We start from the raw sequence: 21148 nt of genomic DNA on the forward strand, positions 1-21148 counted from the left end.
TAGTGTATACATACATACATATGTACCTATGCATTCGGTGTGCTTAAATTAAAAAAGCATCACTAAATACCGCACCAAGCATTGAGTTCCAATTATTTTGGCTTTTTGGTTTCCCAAAAGCACTAAATTTAGTGCAAAATGCACAACCTTGGCAACCCTGCAAAAATCGCGACTACTCCATGCATGCGTGTAAAGAGTACTCCCTAAAGATCAAGGAGTACTCCATAATTAAACACAATTCATATAAAAAATATGGTCCTATTAACATTGCGATGTCCTAGGGCAGGACCATATACTCCATCCATATACATCAGAGTAGCACAAAACTACTCCAACATATTAACAGTGGCATTGTTGTTATATTTTTTCGTTTGTACACGCTTTTGTTCTTCACTTCTCAAATGCTTTTTCGAAAGTAATAAAAACCAAGACAAAAATTGAAAATTACATGTTGTCTCTGATGGCATTCGAACCCGAACATGCTGGGAGCTAAGAACTAACAGCGAGCATGTCTACACGTTCAGCTACAGCCAGACATGCAAATGTGCTTTCAAATGCTCAACTTCAATAACATTTCGTTAAAACACGAGCAGTGATCGGATAACAAACCATAAGCTGGCGCAGAGACACGAGTTGGTCCGATACAGCATGACAGAGGAACACTTTTGTAAGTACTCCAATTTACCACAAATAGACTACATGGTCCAACGATTTTTGCAGGGAACAGTGAGCTGAGCACATCAATGCTCAAATAGTGATGCCAGACTAAGTGTTGAGTAAATGCGCTATGTATATTTTTTTTCTTTTAAAGCAAAAGTTCTAATTGGCGAGGGTATTGATTTTTGGTTCTTACATAGAACACTGATAAGATTCACAAACTTATCTTAGGACTTAATTAAAATAATCAACATTATTTGTAGACGAATATATTTGTGTTCGTATGAAATAGTAGCTTATGTCGAGAGGCTGGCTTTAGTAAAATGTACCATTTCCTATATTCTTTAAACCACAAGGAATTTTTTTATGAAACTTTATACGAATATTGGCTTGCTAGCATCGCCATTAACATTATGCTGCGAATGGTTCATTATACTAAAGCCAGTATTCCGACATAAGCTACTACTCTATACGAACACAGATATGTATACTTCCTAATAGGCTTGTAAAATGCCCAATACCCAAATCCCTCGCATGAGTTATTATCGGTAAAAAAATTGGGTACGCTCAAATCTGGCATCGCTTCAGCAAGTACAGCGCCAGTGAAACAGTGTTGATATTTTAAGTACAATTGTACCTTTTTCAGTACAGTTAATTTTAAAATGTACAAAAGTACAATTTGCCGATTTTAAGTACAATTTCAACATCAAAAATACTCGTTGTACCAAACGCTCAAATCCTTCTAGCACATTGATTCTTAATCCGTTTACATTTAAGTAAATGGATATACCTATATTTCATATTTGTTACAAAACGAAATTATGAATTGTAATTTTGAATGTAAACGTGATTGTGAACAGTAATATTAGTGATGTGCGTTATGGTGATTGCGATTTCTTATCACCGGCGGGTGAAATATCCCTCATCGCTATTTATTTTGAAAAAATCTTTGGAAATGCAATGTACCTAATGGCGATCCTGCAGAAATAGGAGTAATTGAGCAGATCGGGGGTTGAAAGTAAAAAAATTTATGTAAATTCCATGCGTTGAAATTATAAATTTCCCTTGAGGATTTCCATTTTATCGATAGTGATCTCATTTTATGTTCATTAATATGAACCGACCTATATAGTGTATTAATGTTTTATCATCATTGTCTTCATCTTTGACAAAATTACACGGTCAACCGGTATTTATTTTATTTTTTTTAAATAATTTTAATTATTTTTTTTTATAAAATTGTAGCTCATTATCAAACAAAAACCTTGCAAATAAATCGAAACATGAAAGAATGAAAATTTCAAAGTTTCATCAAATTTTCACAGTTTTTGTTCAGAATTTGTAGACATGTTTTGGGTTAACAATTTTGTAGCCCATTCATTCTAGTATAATAAGGTGCAAGTTTGAAGTGTCTAGAAAATACCATTGATTTTTTTAATTTTTCTGTTTGCGGTGTTGCGCACTTTCTTCCATATAACGAACGTTCGCATTTTATATTAAATGGATGAATGTGCGTGTAGCGTTGTTGCTTTTTATCCCGATATTTTAAATTAAGCTTTATTTTATAGTTTTTCTTAGACAATGATAAATGATGTACACAAATTTCAGTATGGAAAAAAAGTGCAACACCTTCAACGAAAAAAGTTCTCAAAAATCTACGCTATTGAATATTAAATCTAAAGTATATATTAAATAATATTTAATATTTGCTTTAGAGATGAAATTTCGACAAATTTGTTTAAACAAAAATGTTAAGCGCATCTGTAGAATGTGGAAGCGAGATTCTTCTGCTTGCGTTTCTATGTTTATATCATTTATCAGTTAAAGCACATACGATTAAATGTAAACAAAAATATTTTTAATTGCGGATCCGAAATAAATATTTATTAGTTGCATTTAGTTACGCAAAAATAGTGCTGAAAATCAATCAATTGTGCTGAAGGTGCCGGCTGCTTCCGAAAGGGCCGAAAATGTCACAATGCACACTCATTTTCCATCACTGTCACACATACAATCTCACTAAGGGTATTCATCAAACCGTATAAATGCCTTATAAACCGTATAAACTTATAATTGTGTAAACCTTATAAAATAACTGTCAAAATTTGTATGGAAACTCGTTTACACATTTCTGATAAATTTATCCAGCGATTTCACCGAATAAACTTAATAAACTGGAGCCAATGCAACTCTGTCGCATTGACAGCTGATTTCTAAAGAAGAAGGTGAACAAAAAGCAAAAACGCGCCAGCAAGCGATATTTTTACTAGTTTTTTAACAAAATAAACTCAAAGTCCTTCGATTTATTAAATTTGTGTATGTATGATCATTTGGAGCTATGCGATAGGTAATCTGGCATTATAAAGAATCCTTGAAAGTTTGTTTTATCGTACCAATAGCCCAGTATTGGTGTGGTCCACTTGACAGCAAAAAAATGGATGAGGTAGGTGATTTAGTTTAAATACAGATTTGTTCCAGCTTTATTTTAAATAAAAATGTTTTAGAATAATAAGCCTAAATGCAAGAGGAAGAGGACAAACCCATCTCATCGTTGGACAGAGGGAGAAACAATCGATTTGATACAAACTATTGCCGACGCCGTAAAGGAACGGCCGGAGTCGTTTGAAGTCTGTGATAGAATAGTAAAATATACAAAATATTCTATATTTTTGTTTTGTAGAAACCGACCGCTGAACGTTTTTATAACAAAATTAAGTTATCTGTACCCAGCCTCGAAAAAGTAGAATGGATGTCCTTAAAATGTAAGATGAGATACCTGAAATCATCATACGTATCTGCTGTAAGCTGGCGGAATAGGACGGGATCTGGTATTTTGGCTACTAGCGACGAAAGAAGTGTTAAGGAGTATATTAATACCTTATGTCCACACTTTGATTTACTAACTGATATCTTTGGGCAACGAAAAAATGTTACCACACCATTCATTTACGAAAGTGAGGATGATGTTGAATATTTAGTTGAACATCTCGATCCAAATTTAGATGAGCAATTTGTGGAAGTGGAGCCGGACTACGTCCTTGTGACTCCAAACACAACTCCAACCTATACTCCAGAAATTTCGACGCCACTAAGTAGCTTAAATTCCACGCAACCGAAAAGTAAGAGAAGGAAACGCAATTCAAATCCAATGGAAAACTTAATAGTTATTCAAGAAAAGAAATTAGAAGTGGAACTTCAAAAGCTTGAACTTGAAAAAGAAAAAGAAAAAAATCAAGTCGAACCAAAAAAAACTTGAAATTGAAAACCAATTTGAGCTAAGAAAGCTAGAGCTCGAAATGCAAAGAGAAGAAAGATTGCAAATTGAAAGGCTAAGGTTAGAAAGTGAAGAAAAAATAAAAAAATACGAACTAGAATGCGCAAAAAATTTACGCTAAGGTGCTTTTTCACATATTTTTTTTAGTTCTGAAGTGTTTTTAAACTAAAATCAGTTTTTGAAGTATAGTTCACTTATATGCAAACATTTTTATTTTCAGTTTTTTAACAATTTTGAATGTTATCTACTAAATAATTTTATTGGCTATGGAATGAATCTATTTCCCTACGCGTAGGGCTTGTACATACAGTGGTGGAAAAAAATAGGGACACGACATTTAAACAAATTTTTCAAAATAATTCTAAAAAATCTGATTAAAAAGTTGAAAATTTGGATGCAATTTTGCACAATTTTTATAATTTTTTCACAAAGTTTAAAATATGAGTTTACATGGTTTTTGTTAGATAATGAGCTATACTTTTTTAAAAAAATAATAAATATTAAATAAACATAAAAAATAGGAAAAATTTTTTTAAATATCGTGTCCCTACTTATTTTTCCACCACTGTATGTATATATACACGTACAGTGACTGAAACAAACGGTGATTTAATTTTTTTATAGAATTTTAAATTCTGATTTGCATGGTTTTCGTTTTTATAAAAAACTAACAAAATATTTTATCTTGAAAAACGTTGTAAATATTAAAAACTCACTGGCCTGAATTTATATACAGACTTTAAAATATTTACATGGCAAAATGAATTTTAATGCAATGAGTTTTTAAACACTTCCTTTGTTGTTTAAACGTTTATTACATAAGTATATATGTATGCATATTTCAATAAAAATTGCTTAGTTTTATTGTAATAAATTTGATAGCAGCCTTCAGTACCAATGTTTAACTTCTTTATACAAGTGCTATTGAATCTCAGAAAGCGAAGAAAAGAAGACGCGAAGCAAAATTTGTTCGAAATATTGTCTTAAGAATGAGCTTGTAATATTATTGACAGCAGCGCACGTCGTTTGGCTTCACCGTCATGAGAACTGACATGATTTTCCGGTTCGTCTTCATTGTTGACATATCCGTCTTCACTGTCGACATATTCATTTTCTTCTGCTACTTCAAAACTCTCGTCTCTTTGAACTATTAAAATATTGTGTAGAACTGCGCAAACCAGTATCCATCGACAAGCCATTTTAACTGAAGAATCATTTTTAATATGCAACTTTAACTCTTTCAAACTATTAAAGCGTTCTTTTAATAAACCGAAGCAATGCTCAATTCTTATACGATACTTGCTAAACGTTTTGTTGAACGAATTTCGCTGCTGTACATTGGCGTCCGTTGAATTACTTCGGAAGGGAGTTATAAGAGTGCTGCTTAATTTATAAGCACTATCACCCGCTAACCATTCTGCCCCTGTGAGCATTTGTGTTGTTCTGGTAGTCAAGCTACAATTGTTGTAAGTTCTGGCGTCGTGTACACTGCCTGGATATCCCAGAACCAAATGTCGTATACGTAGCCTATAGTCGCAGATTGCTTGAGCTTTTAACGAGTACATATGTTTTCGCGAGAAATAAGATTCTGGATCTTCAGACGGTTTTTCGGCTAATTTAACTTCAGTGCCATCAACATAACCAACACAATGTGGTAGCTCTTCAAAGGTTTCTGCGGCTAAGATCTTACGTTCGGCAGCGTCCGGCCAGTACAAAAATTTGGTTTTTAATTTCAGAATCGCGTGGAATACTCTATTAGTCATATTCTACATAATGGAAATATGAATTTAGAACAAGAAATTCTAAATTGTGTTTTACTCGCCTGTATTACTCCGCCGTCACTTACACCAAACAGCCTTGCAATTTTGCTTATTGATGCTCCTTCTCCACTTGAACCCAATCGATACAAAACAATTATGAGTTGTGCTTCTACAGAAAATTGCTTGCAAGAACGTGGACCATTGAAAATTTCATCGTTTTTTATTAATTCTAATATCGCGTCAAATGAGGGCTTGCTCACTCGAGCAATTTGTCGAAATCTATCATCGTCGAGGTTTGACAAAATATTTTGGGTGAAGTGCACGGACTTGGGAACCGAATGGTGAATAAATGGACACCCATACCGAACTTGTCCCAAAACGCACATTGATAACGTGAAGTCTTCCCAAATTTCGTCTTCCCTTTTTAGTTTATTTTCTGCAAATGATTAATCTGAGAACAAAGGGATTTTTTATTTTTTAAATATCAAAGCAAAAAATCAAACATTACTTACCATCAATTTCATCGCAAATTTCCAACGTTAACAAATCATACACGAAGATCTCCTGGTAAAGTTTTTTAAGCTTACGTTTTACGCTTATTTTCGGCATATCTTTTTCTTTATATGAATCAAAATAGCAAACTATATAGATAGCAAAATATATGAATCAAAATAGCGGTGGACGATATACATACATCGATGTTTTATAAATACTCGATGTATTGTGTCTGTGCATTGATGTATTTTGAAGGCTTCGAAATTTTCGAAGCATCGATGTTTTTAAGCTACCCTGACGTTAGTTGCAGCTTTTTCACAGATATCCCATTGAAAATTATGCCAAAAAGCTACCATTGTATTAAAAAAAACATTACATGCCTTAAAAAACATGGATTTATATACTAAAATATCGATTGAACATCGATGTCTCCATATGATGCATTTTATCGAAACAACATCGATGTCTTGATGCCCATCCCAAAACAGCTGACTTATAAAGTGTAAACGTAAAGAGAGTATGGGGCGTTCATGTAACGCAGTGCTTAAACTTATAAGATTATCTGATTGATAAACTTATCGGTTTAGATGAATACCACTACTATTTTGTTGACTTCGTTTTCCCCTTCCGATAACTTTTTGCTTCCGCGCTTGCCCAGCACCGCTGTGCAAAGCTTTGCACGCCCAGTCGCCCGCGACAAATATGTGCTCATTTGGGCATCCCTAAAATAGGAGATAATTTTAAGAATAATTTTTTATGTACTGGGCGATTCCACCATCTCGGCTTGGACAATTGTACAGAAAACAATTTCGTTCTTGTTTAAATTTAAGTATAAAGTACTCAAAAATTCTACATTTTGATAAGGCTACACCTAATTGACTATTATATGAGTTATTACAAAATACCAAAAAAACTCCAACTAACTTTTATATGGAAAAAATTTTATTTATTTCTTCTGTCACGGGTGGGATGAAAAAAAGAATCTGCTTTTTGGAGCAGATATATTTTACGGAAACTCTGCGAATTTATTTCACTTTTCTGTGTGAACTTGATGTTTTATTATAAAACAAAGAACCAGGAACACAAACAAAGCAAAAACTACAAAAAAAGTACGGCTTTATTATACAAAAAATCCGAAATTCTTCTGTCACGGGTGGGACAACGTTTGTCACGGGTAGGACACGTACGAATTTTTATATGAAATGGAGCTTGTAGTGTGGTCCATATATAAAGATTAGTTATTAAAATATATAAGAAGCCAAGTAGGGGTTAAATGCACTCACGATTTGTCTTAGTATGGTGCCTTTTATATAAAAGAAAATTCTTAGCACGGTCAGCCAAAAAAATTATTTAAAATGAACGCGATTTCCTAGCGTCTTGATATTTTCACTTTTACCTACTTAAATTTAATGGACTACAAAACTGCATACCTAAAAATTCTGAACAAAAAGTTTAAAATTTTTGGGTGTAATTGTTAAAGTTTGTTGAATTTTTATAATTGTTGTAAGAAGTTTAAAATGTGGATTTATGTGGTTCTGGTTGGGTAATGTGCTAGACTTTTATAAAAAAACTATAAACATTAGATTAACAAAATAAAAAATCATAATTGGCCAAAATGTAACTTAACCTAATCAGCTGACCACAAAGGTATATAGATAATGGACGAGTCCGCGCATCCCCCCTCCCCTGCGTCTACCTCAACAAACAAATAAAGCTTATCAGCCCTATAAACCTACATCTGACAACTGTCGCACACAGCTGTGACGGGTGGGACATGCTTCTCTGTTGAATTATTCTTATCTAACTACGTGGAAACGACAATGCAATTGTGGTAAATATTTGCATTGAATTTCTAAAATTATGTAACAAACACACAAATACAACCTCAACTTCTGTAATTAAATATAACAACTTTTAGCTTTTTTTTGTCACGGGTGGGACAATACCAATTCTGCTTAATAATAACTCAAATATAGATAAAGCAGTCACACAATTTAATAGATGATACAATTTTATTAAAAGCAGATGAGTTCTACTATATATTTGTCTTACCAAACACTTGAATTATGAATAGCAATTTATTTGACAGTGGATTCAACACAACCTACTTTAAACTCAATCAAAAAATTTACTTAAAACTTGATTTCAAAACGTAAAAGAAGGTAATAAAAATGCATTTAAAGCTGTAATTTGTTATTTTTTGGTTGGTTTACAATTTTTACAAATGTCTTATCCACAGGTTTGTTAGTTTTATAAAGAAAATAATTTTTGCACTTAGGTACACTTTTCCATGGAACCTCCCTACTAAAATAAAATAAAAAAAGGTTAAATTAAAAAAAAAAAAATTGGCGATCGCTCCAACTGAGGATTGAACATGGCACCTACAGACTTGTAGCACGGCTACCGCGGACGCGAAACTCGCTTGCTTTGTTTGCATACTTGTACAAAAGACAACAGCTGGCCGTTTCTACCGGTGTTGTCATCGAAAATTCCCCTAATCCGAGTTAATTCCCAAAAATTCCGTGCATTTCTTCGGGTGCTTATGAGCATTTGAAAAAAAGGAAATGCATGAGTTAAGGCAAATAAATGCTCTTTATGTAGATAAACGAGCCCGTTTGTCACCCGTATTAATCAACCATGATGGGAGTAAAGCTGGTCTACTTCAATTTTCTTTAAAAAATATAGTTCGCCTATTGCAGTAGCTAAATCGTTTTGTCTCCCGTTTTAAAACTAACAGAGGCATACGTTAGGTTATTAAAAAATACGAATTTTTCGTATTACCTACTTGTATGTATATACATCTATGTAAATATATGTATGTAAACGAATAATGTATAAAAAATTTACGGAATTTTATTTTCTACTACGATGCTTTCAATGCACACAGTCTGACTCATTGAATTGTTTTAATGTGTTATGCCAAGCGAATTTATACAAGGTGGTAGCAAGAATACAACAAACAACAACCACGTGTATTTTGTATCAGGGTCAAAATGTCAAATCTCAACTCGCCTCAAGGTCTATCACGCCGATTCTGAACAGAAACTCCCCGGCAGTTTTCTCTCTTTTCCCTTTCCTCCTATCATGAATAAAAATTCCTTGAAGATTTTTTATATTAAATGGCGGAGTTGAGCTCTCAAAACAGTCAAACAGCTTTTTCGAAGTTCGAATTTCCTCCTCCCAAGTTTTCGGGGAAAATGCTACTCCTGGGAGTTAATTATTGGGGGATTTCTTTCTCGGGAGAAACAAATTCCCGGAGAACAACCTCCCCGGGAGTATTAAGAATTGGCCTCTATATGCATTTTGTTTTTGCTAATCATGGGCATGCTGTCAAACCAGTAAAAGCAAAAACAAAATACATGTAAGGCGAAGGAAAGAAGAAGAAATCAGCAGATTGGACAACACCACCTTGTATAAATTCGCCTTGTGTTATGCCCTGTATGCAGCTCTCAAGAAAACTGTCAAGAAAAAATTGCCATTATTTTGTGTGTGTGTCCAAGGAATTTTGACATATTATACTTCACATCCTGTTGCCTCACTCTTTCCTCAAGAAATAATGGAACGGGCAAACCTGGGTTGCCTTGTACTCTTTTTTCACAAAAAATATTAGAAAACAGTAGTAGAAAGCGTAGCAAATTCCTTAAGAACTGCGTACTGCCTTAACGTTTTAACAATTGGGAGGTTGCAACAGTCATGCAAATTTTCATCAGCGCTGCAGTATTGCCGCTTTTATTACGTGCCTCGGACAAGCCCTTGCTGTAGAGTTATCGATAATCGAAATTTGACAGTTCGACAACCAGCTAACCATGGGTAATTGCGCAATTTTTTTGGCGCTAGCTCAATAACGCCAGCGCCACCTGTGGTGTCAGCGCACTAACCCAGCGCAATAGCGCAGTGTATTGAATTGAACACGGCGCCATCTGAGTGTCACCACAGTACCCATCGTCATACAGTGCAGTACACCATACAGTGGTGTCATGTCTATTATTTCTATAAGCGCTGAACAACGCTTGTAGCGCCAACTGAATTTAATTGCTAGGAATGTAGTAAATTCCACGATATTCTATCATTCTTGAGTAAAAGCTTTAAATTTGCGTTCTCAACACTCAAATGCAAAAACAAAGTACGTGTAAATTTTCAAAGAGTTAAGGCGAATTGTGTGTGTGCCTCTTATGTTGCTTGGTGTTAATGGCGCTGGCGCTTTCCATTTACTGGTGTTGGCACGGCAACTCCGGTTATGGTGTTAACGCTATTGCGCCGCGCAGCGCAGTGTTACCCATGCCTACAACCAGCAAGCGGCTGTAAACAAGCTGTGCGAGTAAAATTAAATTATTAAAATAAAGAGTTATAAAGAAAAGACAGCAATAAAGCTAAGTTCAGCACAATTATTTGTGCTCAATCAGGCGACATTTAAAGGATAATTCCAATCCTCTAGAGCTACCGCGTGCACTGTACGCAAAAGTTAATGCTTTCAAGGTTTTTCTTTTATTATCGTTTTTTGTTCATTTTCAAAGCATATTGAAGACTTCCAAAAGAAGTTGTAGTATAATTGGTTAATAAACAGATGAACCACTACTTTCAACTTCCATACCTCCGCTCATAAAAGCTTGCGCACCTCTTAGATTTTTCGCTGTAGGAAGTGCCACAGCAATGACTTCAATTTGGAAAACTTTGTGTGTCGGTAGTTTTAAAAGAGATTCTTCAGTTGATAAAGGAAATAATTTGCAATCACTGTTCGCTTTTGCTTCACCAAATGGGCGTACTCCACGGGAACTAAAATTTCAAGTTATTGTTTTGTTATTTTTACCATATTCTGTAAAAGCAAACTGCATTGCAAAATGTTAATATCGTTCAAATTATTAAAAAATAAAATATATGACACACTTTTCAAATTTTCGCTCTTAACTACGTTCCAAAAACATTCCCAGCAACCACAAAAACGTAGTCGCTTATATAAGATAGGATATTTGTTGCTTTGTTAAATAAAATAAATCCGTTTACATTTTAATAGTTTATTATGACCGACCCAGGTCTGCGCCAGTGAGTACCAAAGACAATACTAACTACTCAATACAAAAAGTTATTATTACTAAGCTACCCTCAAGCTATCAAAACGCTGTCGCTGCCGACGCAGCCGTTGAATAGCAGTTGTGGTGTCTTGTAACAGCAAGCGTGAGAACACAGAAGACTAAGGGCACTGGCAACTTTTGAATGTAACTTTAAACTTGCTTGCATTCTTTCGACTGTCTGCGCTACTTGTTGTGCCGATCCTGCTGAGTCAGGCCACGCGAAACAATTTTAGGTAATGCCAAACCTGACTGTGCTTCCCGTGATAACTCTTCCCTTCCTAAGCGAGGGACGTCCTCGGACCTTCTAGTTGACGCTTGCGTGATGTTTTCTACTACTCTTACTATTGCAGCTTGTCTATTTTGCTTTCTAAAGAAAGTTATCAAGGGAAGGAGCGCGCCGATGATGGCCAGTATGATAAGGATTATTGATGTTGCTGTCAATCCTGTCTTATAACCATCATTTAGTTGCTCCATCAGCTGGCGGTTTTCTAGTGCCCGATGTCGCAAGTAAGGTAGGCTCATTATGTCATCGTGTCCGGTTATGTTTATCTGAGTGGCCCACGGGATCTCTGCTACCTTTATCTGAAGGGCATTTCGATTGACAAAGGTTGTTTCATTCACGCTAGCCTTGTCTGAAAACGTCACCAGGTAAGTACCCCTTTTCAGCGATATAGTTTCATTATTAGATATTACTGTGGCGGTGCGATCGTTTATAATGACCATGCCGTCATCAACCTCTCGCACAGGATCTAGTTCGCCAAATGTGGTTCTGCAATTTGCTGTGGTGCTGGCTATTAATTGTTGAGCGCAAGTAGAGATGTTCGATTTTCTGCAAAATTTCATAGCTGTTCCTGCACAGTCGTCTAAGGAATATATGTCTTTACCACAAACTGCTACAGCGTTATTTTGTAGTGATAGCATTTCGTTGTTGTGCGCTATAGGTAAAATAATTTTTCTTTTACAAATAATCTTAGGTCTAGGATACTTAACTAAGAAATGAAAGAGGTTATTGTCATGGTAAACTTTAAACTTAGAAACTAGCAGTAAATCAGTTACAGTTAAATTGTTGAGAGACTCGGTCTTCAGGATAGAATCAATTTCAGCGTTATCAAAAATGATTGGATTTAGTAACCCTAGTTTTGCTAGAGCAATTGATAGGATAATATTATCTAGGTCTGTAATCACAGCCCTATTTCTGGCCAAAAGGATCTCATAAAGGTGTCCGGTATCTATTTGTTCCCGTTTTCTGCCTTTAAAATTTCATTTACCGTATTAGTTAAATCGGTAACTTGTTCCTGAAATTTTGAGTTTATTTCTACCTGCTGATTGTTATTGTCCCTAAGTTTATCAAGTTCTATCGTCACCTTTTGAATGTCGTCGAAGTCCGGCGTGCCTGCTACGACCTTGAGAGCAGTCCCCAAGATGTTCAAGCTACGTTGGTGTCTTGCTGGCCCAATTACTGTTCGAAGAAGCTTTTCGATTCGTTCCAAGTCCGCCATCATCAGTTTCGTCATGTGACTACGTGGGTACAGTCGTAGTGCAGCGCGGGTGTCAATGGTCAATTCTGCGTAGTCCGACAGGTTTGTCGTATGTCTAATGTAACCATATGAGTCCCATAAAACTACATCGCCGTCTGCAATCGGTAAGTAGTCTGAGTGTGAGTAGTCCACAATTTTGCCGTCTGTCGAAGCCGAGGTCATAAAAAGCGTAAGGGTCAGAGCGCTAAAGAAAGGAAAATAAAAAGGAAGCAAAAGGAAAAAAAAAGAAAGAAAGACAGATGTAAAGGAGAATATAGGACTTACAGTTAAAAATTGTTCTCTTGCTTTAGCTAACGAAGATTATCCTTGTGAACTATCCTACCGTTAATCCTGACCGTGGAACCCAGGTCCTCCTGAACTATGCCTTCTACATACAAGGGGGTGAGTTTTTTTTCCTAGACGTTTATTTGACTTAATATGCACCATTTCTCCCACCGCAAATGTTCTTGCTACTCTGTTTTTGTTATGGGTTTTTAGCGTTGCCTCCTGGGCTTTTTCTACCCTGTTCTTGGCTCCGGTCCCACATACCCACGAATGGAAGGTATCTTTAGGTTTCTCGCCTGTTACAGAATGAATGCTCTTATTATATTCAATTGTGGCAAGTAAAATTAGGTCCGTAGTGTCCTCAATTCCTTTTTCCAGTTTTAGGCACCTAGCAATTTCTCCTATGGTGCTGTGAAATCTCTCAACCTGCCCATTAGAAGTACTATTCAGGGGTGGAGAATTTACGATTTCGATGTTAAAGAGATCTCTGAGGCAAGATTTTATTATATTTGAATTAAGCGATTTTTCATTATCGCAGAAAATAGTTCTAGTTCCTGTGAACAGGTTGACCAATTGCAAAATGCGTGGTTTAATATCGATTATGGTTCGTGAGGGAACGGGTTGCACTACCGCAAATTTTGACAGCTTGTCCACGCAAGTAAGGAAGTAAGTGGCATTGGTCGAAAAAATGTCGACATGTAGGATTTCCCCGGGAAATGTGGGAACAGGTGTTTTGCCTATGGGATGCTTCACTGGGTGCCTAACGTATTTAGCCTTTACACAGATTTTACAATTTGCTGCTACTTCCCTAGCTTTTTTCTCCATTCTTGGAAAAAAATAGTCATTAAGTATTTCCTTGACATTTTCCTGGGAAGCACGATGAGCTCTGTTGTGCTCCTGTGCGATTATTTCCATTTGTTCGTTAGGATCAAAAATGTCTGTAACAAATTTATTTGTGTGGCGGAATGTGGTGTTTGGGAACGTGTTTACCAGCCAATGCTGAATCTGTGCTAGCAAAGGCAGCTCGTAATGAATACCATTGACTACGTCAGATTTCACTACTTTTAGCATCATTTTGAACAAAGTTTCGCTATCAGGAAATGTAAGAAAGTGACGTAATTTGTTTCCGAAAATGACTAATGTTCTCTTGGACGGGTGTTGGCCTGATTCCAGAATTAATTGATTCCTATAGACGTTTACTGGTTTAGAGACTGTTTCCACCGTATAGGTGAGCGCTTGCTCGCTGTGTCTTGTGAGAAAATTATCACATCGTCAATATAAACAAAACAGTATCTGCCAATATGTTCCCTCAGGACATCGTCAATCGCCCTCTGAAAAATGCCCGGAGCATTCTTCAGACCAAAGGGAAGACGGCAGAATTCGTATTTGCCATTACACACTGAAAACGCGGTTTTTTCGCGATCTCGCTCGGCGAGTTCGATTTGGTGAAACCCGGACTTCAGGTCCAGGGTTGTAAAGAGTTGGGCCTTGTCCAAGTTTGATAGTATTACCCCTACATTTGGGATGGGGTATGAGTCCTCTATTGTTTTTCCGTTCAGTTTACGGAAGTCAATTACTAATCTTTTCTTTTTTACTCCGTTTTCATCGAGGCCTTTTTTGTCCACTACCCAAATGGGATTGTTATAGGGTGATCGTGAACGTCGTATAATGCCATTTTGTAGGAGGTCTCTTATTTCGTTTTTTACAAAATCTGCAACACCCAGCGGATATGGGTAGAACTTTGCATAAGTAGGCTCATTATCCCTAGTGCGGATTGTAGCCACAATATTGGTATTCTATGGTAATTTTTCGTTGGGGTCTGCAAAAACCCCAGATACGCGCTTGATCATAGTGTAAAAATTTTCTTTTATGACCACCGGGACTGACTCGGTCTGGAGCTGGAGATGACTAACATCTTGACCCTTGAGAAATTGAATTTTTTCTTCTCCAAAGACGTATTCTATAATGTCATTTTTGAAATTGATATTCGCATGAACCTTGTTAAACAGGTCTAGGCCTACGATCCCATCAAACAGAGTTAGATCCGGCAAAATGAAGAACTCTGTTACAACTCCAAATAAGTGCACTTTGCATTTGTTTGTAATATTTGTGAATCCATGTATGGATTTCACTGTAAAATCTTTATCGACAGGCTTAACCCCCTTTAGGCCCTCTAGAGGTCCGATGTAATTCTTGGAGGCTCCCGTGTCGACAAGAAACTTTATTTCCCGCCCCCCTAGTATCTTAGAAATCCAGGGCAGGAGAGATCTTCCCCTAAAAAATTCACTTCCTCTGCTTCTAGGTCCTCAACAACTGTCTCAGACAAATCTTCATATGACTCTGAGCAAGACTCTTTATCGTGAGTTTGGCTCAGATGATTCACTCTTTGGAGTTTGGGTCCCGTACGCCGGTCGGAGGACGCCTGGCGCTTCTGAAATTGTTCATTTCGGTTTCCTGTAGAATTTGTAATTTGTCGTAGGCGAGATGACGAGGGGTCTACATCCATCGGTTCCTGCTGAGGTTGTGAGGCCCGATTTTCCCCCTGCCGATGCTGGCTAGAATTTGCTTGGCGATTATTCCTATATTGCCTCACGAAATGAGGATTTTTTTGGTTATCAGGGTTTGACCTATTGTACGTGTTCTGACTATTGTTGTCCCTGTTACCCCTTTGGCTGTTTTCTGATTTTTTGGTGACGTCGGTTGACCTATTTGCGAAACTGGCCGCGAAAATGTAACGTTCGTGATTTGCATCGACCTCCTGAGCGAGTGCCAACGCGGACGGCAGATCACTAGGTTTCGATGCAAAAAGGATATCACATAAGGGCTTTCTGAGCCCAGAAATAAACACCCTAAGAGCATTTTCCCGATATTTTTCATTAATTGCATCTGCAATGTTCGCTTTGTGGGACATTTTTGTTTTATTGGCGAGTGACGACCTCGTCCTCGTCGTAAAATTCCAGGACACTAGAAGAGCCCTGCCTTAATGTGGATAGCTCTTGCTCCACTAAATATATCGGTCGCTTATCGGAATACGTGATGTCCAGTCGCGCTATAATGGCGTCAAAATTTAGGACTGTGCTAAACGATGACAAAAGCGCATCAGCAGCACCGGGGATTTTATTGCGTATAATGGTAACGGCTTGATAGTGCCGTGAACTACCATCGAAGCCTTTGAAAATTTCGTATGCGTTATGTGCCGCCTCACGCCAGGACACATAACAGTCGGGTTGTCCTGAAAATTCGGGCAATGTTTTTCATATTTCGCAGCTATTGGCTTTTGAGATAAATTCACAATTTCGTCTTGCATGACCTTAAGTTTATCCTCAAACTCCCGTCTCTGCATTCCTAAAGCGGCGGAGACGGCCGCGTTTACTACATGTGTTAGCTGTGCTTCGTTCATTTTAATTTCCGTTTGTTCTGTTAGGTCAATACTTTCGAAGTTGGAAATTAGGTCAGTTAGGTCTACCGTCGGTCCGTTCATATACCGGGCAACAAATAAATAATTTTTATCAATTTAAATATCCACTCAAAAATTTGCTCGTTTTTATTCAAAAATTTGACTTCGAAAATTTTGTCCTAATTTAAATATTCACTCAAGAATTTTACATGCTCTGATTTAAATATTCACTTAATAAGCATTTGTCTTACTTTAAATATTCACTCAGAAACTCAATTTGTTTTAATTTGAATATTCACTTAAAAATTTATTAATTCAAACAGAAAAATGAGTCTCCCAACTTACATTAATTTCATGGTTTTTTGTTTTTTTCTGGTAGCTGCAATTTCCGGTCTGCAATATTTAATTAGCTATTCTCCTTCTGCTCTCAGTTGATTGTTGATGTGGTTATTTTCTAAACGTCACTTCGTCTTCTCGTGATTTACTGTAGTTGCACTAGCCCTTCGTTTGGGCGCCAGATAGGATATTTGTTCCTTTGTTAAATAAAATAAATCCGTTTACATTTTAATAGTTTATTATGACCGACCCAGGTCTGCGCCAGTGAGTACCAAAGACAATACTAACTACTCAATACAAAAAGTTATTATTACTAAGCTACCCTCAAGCTATCAAAACGCTGTCGCTGCCGACGCAGCCGTTGAATAGCAGTTGTGGTGTCTTGTAACAGCAAGCGTGAGAACACAGAAACGCTGACTAAGGGCACTGGCAACTTTTGAATGTAACTTTAGACTTGCTTGCATTCTTTCGACTGTCTGCGATACTTGTTGTGTCGATCCTGCTGAGTCAGGCCACGCGCAGCAATTTTAGGTAATGGCAAACCTGACTGTGCTTCCCGTGATAACTTATACATACTTTGTAGCAACTGCAGTTGTCAGCTGATAGTTGCCAGTTGCCATCTGAAATATCTTTTTGGCAACTAGCAACGCAACTGAAGCTCGCTTGCTATCGATAATCTACCCATAAGGTTCGATTTGGCGAAGAATTTGTGAAAGCAAAGGTTCCTTAAATAGTTCGCTGGCTCCATAACTTTTCATAAAAGGGAAGGCTTTCAGAACGACTTAGTTTTGCGAAATGTGTATCTGCTAATAATATTAGTAAAGAGGTGGCCAATAGATTGTCATAAATTATTCACTACAATAATGTCATATAAAAATAAAAACTTGTTCCTTTTTTGTATAGGAAGACCAAAATAGCAATGGGACAGGGAAAAACATGCGTTTGAAAAACTATTCAACGTGATCCGCTAACGAAACGTTTACAAACCTTTGAGAACGGTACTTTGCCTGCCACAAACAGAGCAAAGTGTTGTGGAAAAATGTTCGGTTAGCAACTTTTGTTTTCATTAGTTTCATCCGCACAGCGTCCGCAAAACATCTGCCTACGATATCGTTTGCGGATATTTGGTCGGCTGGGATAGAATGGCAAAACGACATGCTCAGTTGTTTGTTTTTTATTCGTAATCTTGGCACACGTTTGCCACATTTTTTTTATAAACTTTACAAAAAATACCCAAAGTCAAAGGTAGCGTGTTTTTAATACACTTTGCTTTTACATTTTTATTTGCATGCGTTAGCTACAAACCAAACACAAAATGTATGACCCTGAATGAGAACTACAATTTGAGTAAATAAATGATGGTAATCAGCCCTATTCTGCATTTCGATTACGTTCCCGCATTACGCTCCGCAACAATCGTAATTTGGTATTCTGAGTTACGATGGAATCGAACGAAGAGAGGAAGAGCGAAAATATCTTCGAAATCAGCTGGTTGACTAGGAATGTGTGAAATCGAAACAAAACTAAAGAAATATTTGCCACCAAACTAAAGCAGCTTATGAAGTTAAAGTTTGTAAATATTTTAAAATAACTAAATAGATCTAGCATCATTGTAATTTAAAAATAAAATTTCCTTTGTTCTTAATTTAAGTGGAAACACAATTATAAGAATGAAATCCATATTTACGGCGTTATTGCTTGAAGAGGAGAACGAGTCCTAGATTGCTGATGCGGAAGTTAAAAAGCGGAGATGTAGGAACATGTTTGATCTGTGGGGACACGACACACAATTGTCACATCTGGCAACTCTACATCGTATTTGACACCTTCGGTAATTCATTTTTGATCTCTTCGCTGGCAGTTATAGTGCAGTTGCAAGTTTTTTCTAGGAAGCACAGTTAGAACATTCTGGCTTTTCTACGTGCAACACGCATTAACATACGCGCTAATTTTGATTAAAGTTTTTATACGAAGTTAAGTTATTGAATTAAAGATTTAATTGAATAAAATTCATATGCGGGTCTTTCATTCCACACATAATTGGTGACCCCGACAATTTTAAGCAAATTATTGACAGTGCAACCAGGTCAATATGCCCACCGGGCAGGCAAATTCCCCGGACGGCAAGGACAATGGCTCAGCATCACAAAATGGAGCCGCATCCGAGGAGTTCTTCGAAGCAATCGTTGCTTCACAGTCGCAGCAACAGGCTGCACATATCGCTAAGTTCGAGCGACTTGAGCTACCACCATTCTGGACGCAACAAGTGCAATTGTGGTTTATCGCGGTCGAAGCCCAGTTCCAACTGAGGAGAATCACTTCTGATGCAACCAAATACTACGCAGTGGTCGGTCGCCTTGATCAGGATGCACTCATCATTGTAGAGGGTATTATTACAAGCCCTCCCGAAACTGATAAGTATGCCGCGCTAAAGGAAGTTCTAGCGAATCATTATAGTATTTCACAGCAGCGCAAGTTCAAGATGCTGCTATCGGGATTGGAGTTGGATGAACGACGACAATCGGAACTCCTCGCAGAAATTAATAGGCTGGGCGGAAACAAACTCGATGCCGCATTCATTCGCTTTATGTGGCTCGACCGACTCCCATCTCAAGTGCAACTGACACTTGCTGCCTCAAACGAACCTGATAATGCAAAACTCGCTCTGCTGGCCAACCGTATGATGGAGGTCCATTGCGATACTGGTAACCGGTATGTTATGCCAGTAAAATTCTGATTATGGCAACTTAACTTAACTTAACGGAATGTAGGACTTAGAGAATAAAAATGAAACAGATTTCGACGTGGCATTAAGTTAGGTTAAGTTTCGGCTGTTCAATTATAAGCAACACCCATTTAACAGAAATTTTAAGAGAGAGCCGTAAGTTACGTTAAGTTGCCATAATCAGACCATAACCCACGCAGCAACCAACGAAAGCAATGTTTAACTTGACCAAGTCGACAAACTGGCGAAGCAGTTAGAGAAGGTAGCTAAAACGTTAAACCAAGCGGTGTTCGCCGACAACCGCGCGTAGATTAATATGCCCAGCAGGACGTCGAATGATCCGCAGAACTCGAACACCAACAGCACGACAACGGTTCGCTTTTATCATCGCAGGTTTGGGATGCGTGCTAACAAGTGCAGGCAACCGTGCACATTTATGCAATGTCCAGAAAACTCAAGCAAGCCTCAGTAGCTTCGGTGACTACTGGTGGTAAGACAAACCCTCGCCGATTATTAATTTTCGACCGCACAACTGGCACGAAATACCTCGTCGATACCGGCGCGGATATTTCCGTGACCCCGCCTCACCGTACAAGCCAACTGACGCCAACGCAGCTTCGACTGCAGGCTGCTAACGGCACTGTCATCGACACGTACGGCGATAAACCATTGGAGTTAGACATCTGGCTCCGCCGACCGATTCGATGGATTTTGTGCATAGCGAATGTGCCGTATCCAATAATCGCCGCAGACCTAATTCACGAGTATGGATTGTTAGTGGACCTCAGACGTGGGTGCATCATAGACCCAAACTCAGGTTCCCGCAGCACAAGTTCATACGCAACGGCGCCAATCACGGCCATCACATCTCTCCACGAAACAAATAAGTTTACGAGCACCCTACGAGATGTACCTGAGCTGCTTGGAAACCCGTCCAACCGCACGGCCAGCAAACACTCAGTGAAGCATTATATTCCAACCACTGGACCACCATGTGTACAACGTGTACGCCAGTTACGTGCCGAGTGCCTCAAAGTGGCTGAAGAGGAATTTCGCCTTATGGTAGAACTGGGACATGCCAGGCCTTCCAACAGTCCTTAGGCTAGCCCACTACACATGGCGAGGAAAAAGAATGGTGAATGGCGACCATGCGTCGATTACCGTAGGCTAAAAGAGCAAACCATCCCGGACCAGTACCCAATCTCGCTTCTGCACGACTATGCTACTATTCTAGCGGGTAAGAACATATTTTCCACCATCGATCTTCGGCGCACTTTCCATTATATACCGGTAGCAGAAGAGGACGTCCCCAAGACAGCTGTTATAACCACGTTCGGGCTCTACGAGTTCGTCAGCATGCCATTCGGACTCCGCAATGCAGCCCAGTCGTTCCAGCGTTTCATAAACGAAGCACTAGCCTATCTCGACTTCGTTTATACATCGACGACCTCCTCATAGCGTCAACCAACGAGCAGAAGCACGCGCAACACCTCCGCTTGGTGTTCCAGCGTCTCAGCAAGTTCGGCCTGTGTATCAACGTGGATAAGAGCTTATTGGGTTCAGCTGCCGTCGATTTTTTGGGGTACCGCATTACAGCTCATGGCTCAGCGCCATTGCCAGATCGAGTAAAGTC

At 38.0% G+C, this 21148-nt stretch overlaps 2 protein-coding genes across 2 annotated transcripts; one reads left to right on the forward strand and one right to left on the reverse strand.

Annotated features, from left to right (window-relative positions):
* Positions 1-4728: 4728 nt before the first annotated feature.
* Positions 4729-6328, reverse strand: LOC118751686 (putative nuclease HARBI1). The gene is made up of 3 exons (XM_036486499.1): positions 6204-6328; positions 5754-6127; positions 4729-5697 (listed from the first exon to the last, which is right to left on the reverse strand). The coding sequence occupies exons 1-3, from the start codon at positions 6298-6300 to the stop codon at positions 4915-4917; spliced, it is 1254 nt and encodes a 417-aa protein (XP_036342392.1). The 5' UTR covers positions 6301-6328; the 3' UTR covers positions 4729-4914.
* Positions 6329-19956: 13628 nt separating this feature from the next.
* Positions 19957-20616, forward strand: LOC118751687. Its single transcript, XM_036486500.1, has one exon. It carries the CDS (start codon positions 19957-19959, stop codon positions 20614-20616), a length of 660 nt encoding a protein of 219 aa, XP_036342393.1.
* The last annotated feature ends 532 nt before the right edge of the window (positions 20617-21148 follow it).

The sequence above is a fragment of the Rhagoletis pomonella genome, unplaced genomic scaffold (genome assembly GCF_013731165.1).
Source record: "Rhagoletis pomonella isolate Grant_MI unplaced genomic scaffold, Rhpom_1.0 Rhpom_scaffold_00916, whole genome shotgun sequence".
In the NCBI taxonomy this organism is placed as follows: domain Eukaryota; kingdom Metazoa; phylum Arthropoda; class Insecta; order Diptera; family Tephritidae; genus Rhagoletis; species Rhagoletis pomonella.